Source organism: Vipera berus, assembly GCF_964194415.1.
Source record: "Vipera berus genome assembly, chromosome: 2".
Lineage (NCBI taxonomy): Eukaryota > Metazoa > Chordata > Lepidosauria > Squamata > Viperidae > Vipera > Vipera berus.
The window spans coordinates 279,401,292-279,413,737 of NC_138203.1; the positions used below are offsets into that span (position 1 = coordinate 279,401,292).

At 44.8% G+C, this 12,446-nt stretch overlaps 2 protein-coding genes across 2 annotated transcripts in view; one reads left to right on the forward strand and one right to left on the reverse strand.

The window, feature by feature from the left end:
• The window catches only part of LOC308661151 (uncharacterized protein), a 180,297-nt gene that overhangs the window by 98,162 nt on the left and 69,689 nt on the right, over positions 1 to 12,446 (reverse strand). The gene's annotated exons all lie outside the window — the stretch shown is intronic.
• Positions 1,619 to 11,062, forward strand: LOC308661177 (uncharacterized protein). Its single transcript, XM_081316011.1, has 3 exons — positions 1,619 to 2,459; positions 5,697 to 5,817; positions 9,457 to 11,062. Exons 1-3 carry the CDS (start codon positions 1,767 to 1,769, stop codon positions 10,629 to 10,631), a joined length of 1,989 nt encoding a protein of 662 aa, XP_081172137.1. The 5' UTR covers positions 1,619 to 1,766; the 3' UTR covers positions 10,632 to 11,062.

Genomic DNA, 12,446 nt, shown 5'->3' on the forward strand with positions numbered 1-12,446 from the left:
TTTTGTAAAAACACAATTGCGTGCACGGTCGGAAGGAAGAACAAAGCTGAAGCAACGTGGGTGAGCAGAAAGCAAGGATTACCAACGCAGGCTGATGCCTTGGTAGTGCAAGGGGAAAAAACCCGGAAATGCTAAAAAAAAGGAAGCAGGTAAATTGGATCGTTCCTAATATCACGTTATTATTATGTCTGTATGCATTGTACGTTATGATACAGTGTGCATGTTATGCATGCACGTGTGCCGAAGGTCGTACAATAATGTTACACGTTAAATGTAACACGTTGTTAATAATAATAATAATAATAATAATAATAATAATAATAATAATAATAATAATAAAAAGTTGGAAGGGACCTTGGAGGTCATCTAGTCCAACCCCCTGCTCAGGCAGGAAACCTTATACCATTTCAGGCAAATGGCTGTCCAGTCTCTTCTTAAAAACGTCCAGTCTGTATGCATTGTACGTTATGATACAGTGTGCATATTATGCATGCACGTGTGCCGAAGGTCGTACAATAATGTTACATATTAAATGTAACACGTTGTTAATAATAATAATAATAATAATAATAATAATAGTTGGAAGGGACCTTGGAGGTCATCTAGTCCAACCCCCTGCTCAGGCAGGAAACCTTATACCATTTCAGGCAAATGGCTGTCCAGTCTCTTCTTAAAAACCTCCAGTGTTGGAGCATTCACCGCCTCTGGAGGCAGGTTGTTCCACTGGTTAATTGTTCTAACTGTCAGGAAGTTTCTCCTTAGTTCTAGGTTGCTTCTCTCCTTGACTAGTTTCCATCCATTGCTTCTTGTCCTGCCTTCAGGTGCTTTGGAGAATAGCTTGACTCCCTCTTCTTTGGGGCAGCCCCTGAGATATTGGAACACTGCTATCATGTCACCCCTCACCCTTCTCTTCATTATCATTATTGCGAGTGTTATTCCTGTTCGTTCGTAGCCCTTTTCTTGAGGCGCTCAAGGAGGCATAAATAGAAATCCCCATTTTATCACCCAACAACAACCTTGTGGGGTAGGGCAGGGAGAGATCCCGCCTCAGTTGTAGTATCGGAAGAAAGTTGATCCCGTTCTTTCTTCTCAAGAGGGGGAAGGGGGTGGCTTGAATGAAAGAGAATATTTGTATTCTCAGGGTGGAAATGTGGGGGTCCTCGGTGGTCTCTGAGCTTGCTTGTTTTCCTGCAGACGTCTCATTACCCGACGAGGTAACGTCATCAGTGTTAGGGGATGGCTTGGTTTGTCACTATTCATTTCTTTATTAGATTTACTTGCCACCCATCTCATTTCGAAACAGCTCTGGGAGGCTTACGGACAGGAAAAGGATTAGAATCAGAAAAGATAAATATTTCTAAAGCAATAAAAATGGAATCACAATCAAGGATAAAATTATAGTTAATAGATGGGGCAGGAGGGAACAGGATGTGCAGGGCGGGAGATGGGATTGCCCCTTAATCCCAGTGTGGTGCTCCATTATTATTATTATTAATGTTAATAATATTAGTAATATTTCTTGCTTTTTTGCTTAGTTAATAATGCAAGATTTAAAAAAAACCAAGCCCCCAGCATTCCTTGTGGCTGATTGGCAAATTCCTTTTGTGTCTTTAGCTTTTCTTCCTGGACCAATGACAATTCAGAGATCGTAACCTGAGGACTCGCCCTTGATGCCAGCACGGTCGCAAAGGTTTGGATCCCGGGCCAGGTTCTAGACCTTTGGGCTGGGTGGGGTCTTTTTGCCTGGAGACCCTCTGAGAAGGACAATGGAATTGCAGGACCTCAGGGATCACCCACCAAAGAAAGACCCTCCTCGCGGAGGGGAACCCCCAGCCCGAAGAACAGGCAGAGAGATCAAGCAGGAACCGGATGAGGGATCCCTTCAGCAGTGGGAAGCTCAGTGGCAGGAGTTCCTGAGGACGGTGGAGACCCCGTGTTCGGGGAGCTCTAAGTCACCCGTGGATCCGTGGGAAAATAGTTTGGCCTTCCTGGACTCCTTTGAGCATGTGGCCCAAGCCTGTCGGTGGCCCAAGGAGGAATGGGTAGCCCGGCTCCAGCCAGCCTTGAGCGGAGAGGCTGAGCAGGCCTTTCTGAACCTGGAAGGCTGCAGCCAGGGGGATTATGGGAAAGTGAAGGCAGCCATTTTGCAAAGAGATGCCCGGCGGCGGGAGGAACAGCGCCAGCATTTCCGGTGCTTCCGTTACCAGGAAGCCGAGGGGCCCAGAAGGGCTTACAGCCAACTCCAGGAACATTGCCAGCGGTGGCTGAAAGCGGACGTGTGCACAAAAGAACAGATTGTGGAGCTGCTGATCCTGGAGCAGTTCCTGGCCATCCTACCCCCGGAGATGCAGCGCTGGGTCAGGGCATGCAGCCCAGAGAACTGCTCGCAAGCAGTAACCTTGGTTGAAGATTTCCTTGGGAAGAAGGAAGAGCTCTGCATGTGGGAAAGCCAGGCAGGGGTATTAATAATAATATAATTATAATAATATAATAATATAATATAATATAATATAATATAATATAATATAATATAATATAATATAATATAATATAATATAATATAATATAATATAATATAATATAATATAATATAATATAATATAATATAATAATATAATATAATATAATATAATATAATATAATATAATAATATAATATAATATAATATAATATAATATAATTTAATTTAATTTAATTTAATAACATTTATATACCGCCCTTCTCCCTAAGGACTCAGGGCGGTTCACAGGGCAGAATAAAATATAATACAATATAATATAATAATATAATATAATATAATATAATATAATATAATATAATATAATATAATATAATATAATATAATATAATATAATATAATATAATATAATATAATATAATATAATATAATATAATACAATATAATACAATACAATACAATACAATATAATACAATATAATATAATATTAATAATAATAAGTTGGAAGGGACCTTGGAGGTCATCTAGTCCAACCCCCTGCTCAGGCACGAAACCCTATAACATTTCAGACAAAAGGCTGTCCAGTCTCTTCTTAAAAACTTCCAGTTTTGGAGCATTCACCACTTCTGGAGGCAGGTTGTTCCACTGGTTAGTTGTTCTAACTGTCAGGAAGTTTCTCCTTAGTTCTAGGTTGCTTCTCTCCTTGACTAGTTTCCATCCGTGGCTTCTTGTCCTGCTTTCAGGTGCTTTGGAGAATAGCTTGACTCCCTCTTCTTTGGGGCAGCCCCTGAGATATTGGAACACTGCTATCATGTCACCCCTCATCCTTCTCTTCGTTAAACTACACATACCCAATTCCAGCAACCGTTCCCTGTATGTTTTAGCCTCCAGTCCCCCAATCATCTTTGTTGCTCTTCTCTGCACTCTTTCTAGAGTCTCGACATCTTTTTTACATCGTGGTGATGCAGCATTCCAGGTGTGGCCTTACCAAGGCCTTGTAAAGTGGTATTAGTACTTCACGTGATCTTGCTTCTATCCCTCTGTTAATGCAGCCTAGCGCTGTGTTGGCTTTTTTGGCAGCTGCAGCACACTGCTGGCTCATATTGAAGTGATTGTCCACTAGGACTCCCAGATCCCTCTCACAGTTACTACTATTGAGCAAGGTACCATCTATACTATACCTGTGCATTTGATTTTTCCTGCCTAAATGTAGAACCTTACTTTTTTCACCATTGAATTTCATTTTGTTAGATAGCGCCCAGTGTTCGAGTCTGTCCAGATCCTCCTGTATCTTAAGCCTGTCTTCTGGAGTATTGGCTATTTTATTTATTTTATTTATTTTAATTCCATTTATATCCCGCCCTTCTCTGAAGACTCAGGGCGGCTTACAAGCTTAGCAGTAGCCTTCATCCTATGTATATGCCTGCTTATTAGGGCTTTCACACCCCCCCCAAGCGGCATTATTACAAAGTCAGCTTAATTGCCCCCAACCATCTGGGTCCTCATTTTACCTACCTCGGAAGGATGGAAGGCTGAGTCAACCTTGAGCCTGGTGGGATGCGAACCTGCACTAATTGCAGGAAGCTGCTTTCGGCAGCTTTGCAGATGGGCCGCAGCAGCTTTCTCAAAGAGCGGCGCCGCTGCCCGTTTGCGCGGAGGTACGTGCGCAGCTCTCCATTTGGAGAGGTGCGTGCGCACTACTGCCCGTTCGAAGAGGTGCGCGCGCACCGGGCGGCTGGGAGCCGCAGGAGACGGCTCAAAGAGCCGCATGCGGCTCCGGAGCCGCGGGTTGCCGACCCGTGCCCTACCTTGATCTGTTTATCATTCCAGATGATTATAGGCAGTGCTTGCATACCAAGGATAGTTAGGATCAATAAGGGAGAAATATTGTTAGTTCAGGCTTGACCTGCGGAGTCCTTGGTGCTCTGTGTCCTTGCTGGTTTTTCTTGAAGGCGTTTTGTTACCTGTTCTGAACCAGCCTGCTACCGGCCTTGCAATAAGGCAAACCCCTGTTCAAACAGTAGAGACTGGAGAGCGTCTAAGGCTGGAAAGCGTCTGCCAAGATTTATTACTCAAATAACAGAACAAGAAACAAAAACACTGGAACTTGAATCCTCAAACGGAAGGGTTGCTTTCAGCAACCAGCCCTTCCCCAAACACTCCTTTTATTTAGAGATCAGGGCGTGGCCTCCCTGTGCCTCCTCCCGAGGAGTCCCACAGCCTTTCTCTGTTTGGTCCTGCTCGACTGCCTCCTGTGTCGGGCGTCCTTGAACAGGGCCAGCTGTGGGTCATCATCCTCCGCACTATCGGGCTCACGCAGCTGAGAAGAGGGCCCCGGCTGGGGGCTCTGCGAAGCCTCCAAACCATCATCAGCCGGTTCGTCTTCCACACACTCCTCCTCCCCCTCATCTGAGTCATCCGAGACATCTGAGCCGGCTGCCGGACCCACAGGCTGGCCCTGAGTCACAACATTACCAAAGTAGGTAATGTCCTCAGTGATTACTAAGGATATTGCCTAACGCTGATGATATTACCTCATTTGCATGATGAAACGTCTGCAAGAAAACCAACAAGCTCAGAGAACACCAAGGGCCCCTCAATAATTAGGACCTCTGTTGCTAAATGACATGGCCGTACAGTGTGACATTTCACAGTCACACCAACCTAGGATGGCAGTCGTGACTGTCCAATTGCCATCCTTAGCCGGATACCACATGGCCATAGTCTCCCACGGTCTTTGTGATCGCCATTTGTGACCTTCGGCTAGCTTCCTTGTTGCCTTTGCTTGTCCGAAGCCAAGCAAAGAACATCGCAAATGGGGATCACGTGACTGCGGGCTGCTGCGACGCCGAAATTGTGATCCGGTTACCAAGCACCTGAATCGCAATCACGTGATTACGTGGACTCTGCGAAGGCCCCGACTGCGAGGCCGTGCCCTTGCAAACCACCCCTGGCTCGGCACTGTTGCATTTCTCAATAGTCGCTAAATGAGTGGACGTTAAGTGAGGACTACTTGTCTCCTTTGGCATCCCTCCAGCGCACTCCGCTTACAGCCCCTAAACGCCCACCCCAGTGTCCTGACTGGGTGGCCTCAAAGAGCTTTAGAGGCCACACCTAAATAAAGCTTGTATCCCTGAAGGCTGAAGATTGTGTTTGTGTTGACTGCCTGTTTTTTAACCCTTTTTGTTGAGTGTCCGAGGGGCTGATAGAGGGCACTGCTGTCCATTTCCTTTCTAGGTATCATCGAAGGAAGCAGCAACCATCTCCAGAATTAGCCAGGCTGGATCTGAGGCCGAGTGGAGGGGGCTGTACGTGGAGACCAAACAGGAGAATCAAGGCGACAATGCTGACCTCTTAGGTAAGGAGACCATCTTGGTTTTCCTTATGGTCAAGTGGACAAACTTTGTGGGATTTTGCAGTTTAGAGTAGTGGCCAAAATTGTGTAAACCTTTTGGGAAGATTGTATTTTTGAGGTTGGATGGCTAATAACACCACTTTTTTTGTGAGTAAAGGTAAAGGTAAAGGTTCCCCCGCACATGCGTGCTAGTCGTTTCCAACTCTAGGGGCCGGTGCTCATCTCCGTTTCAAAGCCGAAGAGCCAGCGCTCGTCCAAGGACATCTCCATGGTCATGTGGCCGGCATGACTAGACGCCAAAGGCATTTTTACGTGCTTTCGAACTGCTAGGTTGGCAGAAGCTGGGACGAGTAACAGGCGCTCACTCTGTACCATAAAATTATATATCAATGGAAAGATAATCAAGAATGTAACGCAACAAAGTTTGTTCGATTATCTGTACTGTGTTGTATGAAATGTTGCAGCCAAATAACCAGAAAAAGGAAGCACAACTTGCTTAGGTTGATATCAGGTAGCTTTCCTTCATCTGATTGTAGCCAATGAGCATCAGTGTTTAAAGAACCAATCGGGTGTCACCTTTCCATTGATATATAATTTTATGGTAAAGGTAAAGGTAATGCGTGCTAGTCGTTTCCGACTCATCTCTGTTTCAAAGCCGAAGAGCCAGCGCTTCTCCGAGGACGTCTCCGTGGTCATGTGGCCGGCATGACTAGATGCCAAAGGCGCACAGAACGCTGTTACCTTCCCACCGTAGTGGTCCCTATTTTTCTACTTGCATTTTTACGTGCTTTCGAACTGCTAGGTTGGCAGAAGCTGGGACGAGTCAACAGGCGCTCACTCTGTTACGCGGCACTCGGGATTCGACCCGCCAAACTGCCGACCTTCTGATCGACAAGCTCAGAGTCCTAACCCCACTGAGCCACTGCGTCCCTTTTAATTTTATGGTACTATTCCAAAAAAAAAAAAGTGGTGTTATTAGCCATCCAACCTCAAAAATACACTTTTCCCAAAACGGTTTCCACAATTTTGGCCACTACTGTAACTGGTCTAGCTTGGAATACAGGTAGCCCTCGACTTAACAACAGTTCATTTAATGACCATTTGAAATTACAGCGGCATTGAAAAAGTGACTTATGACCATTGAGGCATCTGCACGGGTCACGCGATCAAAATTCAGACGCTTAGCAACTGGCTCATATTTATGCCGTGTTCCTATCTTAACAAACTACAGGGATTCACTTAACAAAGATCGTGAACAAATGTCTCACTTGACAACAGAAATGTTAGGCTCAATTGTGGTCGTAAGTGGAGGACTACCTGTTAGTTCCACAGCTCAAGTTGGTAAACGGAACCTTGCATGCCAAAATGCCTGGACCTCATCGTTTATTTGGAGTTTGTTCATTTATTTATTGATTGATTGATTGATTGATTTTATATACCACCCTATACCCGAAGGACTCAGGGCGGTTTACAGGGCGAATTAAACAATACAAATAAATACAATTAAAATAGAATTAAATTAAGACTAGCCCATGATTAAAACAAATTAAAATTTAAAATTTAAAGTTAAATTATAACCCCCTCAGTCCAGGCTTGTCCTGGAAGATATTTTAAGCTGAAATAAATAAATAAGGGGGGAAAGTCACTGGGAATCAAAATGGCAGCATCACACCTTCTTAGAAAATGGAAATTCTGGCCAGCCGCAGCCCAGGGCTTTTGCCAGGACAACAGCGACTTCTTCTTGGGCAAGAAGAATACTAATAACTAATACCACTTTACAATGCCTTGGTAAGGCCACACCTAGAATACTGCATCCAGTTTTGGTCACCACGATGTAAAAAAGATGTCGAGACTCTAGAAAGGGTACAGAGAAGAGCAACAAGGATGATTGGGGGACTGGAGGCTAAAACATATAGGGAACGGTTGCTGGAATTGGGTATGTGTAGTTTAACGAAGAGAAGGGTGAGGGGTGACATGATAGCAGTGTTCCAATATCTCAGGGGCTGCCCCAAAGAAGAGGGAGTCAAGCTATTCTCCAAAGCACCTGAAAGCAGGACAAGAAGCAACGAATGGAAACTAGTCAAGGAGAGAAGTGACCTAGAACTAAGGAGAAACTTCCTGACGGTTAGAACAATTAACCAGTGGAACAACCTGCCTCCAGAAGTGGTGAATGCTCCAACACTGGAAGTTTTTAAGAAGAGACTGGCCAGCCATTTGTCTGAAATGGTATAGGGTTTCCTGCCTGAGCAGGGGGTTGGACTAGATGACCTCCAAGGTCCCTTCCAACTTCTTCTTTTTCTTCTTTTTCTTCTTCTTCTTCTTCTTAATAATAATAATAATAATAATAATAATAATAATAATAATAATAATAATAATAATAATATGAAAGAAAGCCGAGGAGGCAGCATGCAAGAGAGGCTGGAGGAGAAATTAGGGAGAAATTTTGAGATACAGCGAACGTGTGTTTTGAGACGGCACCACCATTGTTCGTAGTGGGAGGATTTGTGCTTTGTGATTTTCTCCATTTCTTTCTTTCTCTTGTCTTCTACTGTCTCCTGGTCCTGCCACGTCCACCTTCCGGAAGCCCCAAAGGTGCTTTTTCAAGAGGCAACGGCGCTTTCACAAGAAAAAGCGCCTTTGGGGCAACCATGACCTGGGTGACTGAAAACCTCCATTATCAAGACCGTTTTTCCCCCCTCATTATTATTATGTCAGAAGAATTTGCTGGTTCGTTTCCAGCTGGGAAAAGCCGACGATGAAGAAATTTGACGACAGGAGCTACCGCAAAGCAGGTCTTTATTACAGGAAGGCGGTAAAGTGACAGAGAAGTGACTTCCTGCCTTGCAAGGTGGTCTCCCAGTCCTGAGTTGTGGTTTTAATATGCTTTTTCTACCCTAGGGCTGTGGGTTTGCTGGTTCCTTCTTTTGTGTTTTCGTGGTTGTCCGACGTTCCCTTTCTTGTCTTAAGTGATATTTCTTTGTCCAGTTGCCATTTTGGGAAACCGGGGCAGGGCAAGCAGTTCTCCTCAGGCATAATTCCTTTTGTCCAGTTTCTATTTTGGGAGTTAATCCCATCAAGGTCAAGGCAACCAGTTCTTGGTGGCATTGCTATCTGAGTTTCCCAATTGCCCTTGCTTGCCTCTGGGCAAGCGGAGCTTTCAAGTTGCAACATTTTATGAGGTGTTACCGGATTCTTGGCGGTATGCCCACCAGTTCAGCAAAAGGCTTTTACCGGGGAAAAAAGTGTGTCTACCTTCGCTCATTTCGCCGGGACTTGAAAACCTGGTTCTTCGAGCTGTTTGGCCCAGACTGAGGGGTTTTAATTTAATTCAATTCAATCGGGTTTTAGTTTATCTTCAGGGACTGTGATTTAATTAATAGTTTTTAATTGATTTTAATTTTGTATATTATGTATTTTAATTTTCCCTGTAAACCGCCCTGAGTCCTACGGGAATAAGGGCGGTATATAAATTTAAATAATAAATAAATAAATAATAAATTTTCCTAATGAAAATATGAGAATTTTGCCAGGGTAAATCTTCCAACACTTATTTAATTGGGAACCCCAAATATTCTCCAGAATATTCTACTTCTGAACAGTTTGGTCTGAGCTCTAACCGTCTCCCAAACTTAATTCCAACAGGATCCGAATGGAAAAGTGAAACGGAGGGGAAGCCGTGTGGGAATTTCTCTGAAGAAACCGAGCAGGAACGCTTTGGAGAGAAAGTCTGGAACGGAGTTCAACCCACACACCAAGAAAGAAGCCAGCAAGAAGAATGGATCGATAAATCCCTTCCTCGTCCCGTTGGAGCCTTCCATCAAATCTCACTCCAGCAAAAAAAACAGGAAGGTGAGGAAAGGAATGGGTGTCTCAGAGATCCCTGGGAAATACCTGCCGAGATTGAATCCCAGAAAAGTATTTTGGGGAAGAACACCGGAGATAGGGAAATGCTTTCTAAAGGAGAGAGTTCGTGTACACTTCTGGAAAACCGAGATAAGTTTCTAGTTCCTTTGATTCCTCCGCCGTATCAGCCTGTCCGTGCTGATGGACAACATCAACCCTCCGATTTCGGCAAAAGCTTTTACGGTCCATCCAACCGGCTGACACCGTCGAAAATCCCTAAAGTGGAGAAGTTGTACAAATGCTTGGAATGCGGGAAGTCCTTCAGTCGCAGCGCCCACCTGACGTCCCACCAGATTATCCACACCGGAGAAAAACCGTATACGTGTTTAGTGTGCGGGAAGAGCTTCGTTCAGAGCGCCCACCTCGCCTCCCATCAAATTATCCACACGGGGGAGAAGCCGTACCAGTGCTCGGAGTGCGGGAAAAGTTTCAACAAGAGCACCAACTTCATGAGGCATCAGAAGATCCACAAGGGAGAGAAGCCACATCAGTGCGCCGATTGCAACAAGACTTTTTCCGACAAACCGAGTCTCATCCAGCACCAAAGGGTTCACACGGGGGAGAGGCCCTACAAATGCTACGAGTGCGGGAAGAGCTTCAGTCACAGGGGCAGCCTCAATGCGCATCTGCGGATGCACACGGGGGAGAAGCCGTATGGCTGCACGGATTGTGGGAAGAGCTTTCGAGATCAGTCCAGCCTTATTAGACATAAGAGAACCCATACCGGGGAGAAGCCCTACACCTGCTCCGAGTGTGGGAAAAGCTTCAGCCAGAGCACAAACCTGACTTTGCATCAAAGGGTGCACACTGACGGGAAGCTTCCGGAAGAGTCTCCCAAAAAACGTAACACGGGGATGGCCGTGTTAGTCTTTCCACCAAATCCCGCAAACGGTTTAGTGGCGCTTGAAAGCTAACGTTTAGTGGTACTTGGCTCGATAGTACTAACTGCGAGAGGGATTGTCTGAGTGGACAATCACTTAAATATGAGCCAGCAGTGTGCTGCAGCCGCCAACAAAGCCAACACAATCCTAGGCTGCATTAATAGAGGGATAGAATCAAGATCATGTGAAGTGTTAGTAAGACTTTACAATGCCTTGGTAAGACCACACTTGGAATATTGCATCCAGTTTTGGTTGCCACAATAAAAAAAAGATGTTGAGACTCTAGAAAGAGTGCAGAGAAGAGCAACAAAGATGATTAGGGGACTGGAGGTTAAAACATGAAGAACAGTTGCAGGAATTGGGTATGTCTAGTTTAATGAAAATAAGGATTAGGGGTGATATGATAGCAGTGTGTCAACATCCAGCTCGAGAATCCAAATAAAACTACAGGTTCATTCCGTTTCCAAAAATCTTACTGTTTATTAGGTTGATTGATTTTGCTGAAACAAAACTAACTCTGAGGTTCTAACTCCAATTCATACACTTAAACAATAATTTTCCCAGCCAAACCCCCAATGTCTTACGTAGTCCATATAAACAAGTGCAGTTTGTTATGGGAACTGTCTGCTTCAAATCCACACCTGTTCTGGTGTCCTTGAAAAGGTTTCACAGACTTCAGCGGAACTGTAGAAATTTCATTTCTCCATCTAATCCACTGGAAAGTAAGACCTCCCCTCCCCTTTACTCTAAAGGCAAGTTGAAATGCAAAGGAACATAGCTGCCAAGGTTTCATCCTTGACACGTTGTTCCAATACTTGAGGGGCTGCCACAAACAAGAGGGGGTAAACCTATTTTCCAAAGCACCAGAAGGCAGGACAAGAAGCAACAGATAGAAACTAACAAGCAGAGAAGCAACCTAGAACTAAGGAGAAATTTCCTGACAGAACAAATTAATCGATGGAATAGCTTGCTTCCAGAAGGTTAGTGGGGGTGCTCCATCACCGGATATTTTCAAGAAGAGATTGGACAACCATTTGTCGGGAATGGTATAGGGTCCCCTGCTTCTATAGAGGATTGGACGAGAAGACCAAGGTTGGACTCTCCAGTTCTCTCTCACAGGCTGTCTTGCAACAGGTGCGGCAGCCAGAGAAGATACGAGGGAATGCCAAAGTAGCTGCCAAAGGAGAGGGGGGCAAGGAAACCATGATCCTCCCCAGGGCACAGCTCGGTCCCCTCCCCGAGGGCCACCATCAGCATTCCCAGCTCTTTTTTTTCCCCTTCCCTTCATTCTTCCCCAAACAACTTTCCACTTTATGAATTTCTATTTGCATATATAGGTATTCCCTGACTTACAGCAGTTTGCTTAGTTCAAAGTTACAACAGCACTGAAAAAAAGTAAGTTATGTCCGTTTTACACCCCCTGTCATGGTTCCGACAGATGAAACTCTTCAAAAGAACTTTGAGGCATTGTTTACCTTAAAGGATCTTTTATTCGAGAAACAAAGTATCGGCACTTACATAATCGGAGCCAAAAACTGAATTCCCCTCCCCTGGGCACATAGTATCAAAGCACAATTCCCTCCTTCAATTTACAGTCATAAATCACATTCCCCAATTCGCTTGAAGCGCGGGCTTCCTCTCCAGCCCGCCAATTCTTTATGAGCTCTGAGTCCAATAACCTTGATTCTCACGCTAGGTTTTAGTGTTGTTATGTCTAGCTGGACTCTCATTCACACACACTCCTCCCAGCAAGCGAAAGGGAAAAAACTATACTTCCATCTGTTGTCGATGCAAAAACATCCAACGTTAGCAGCGTTGACACCCCCCGCCTTAACGACCATTGCAGCA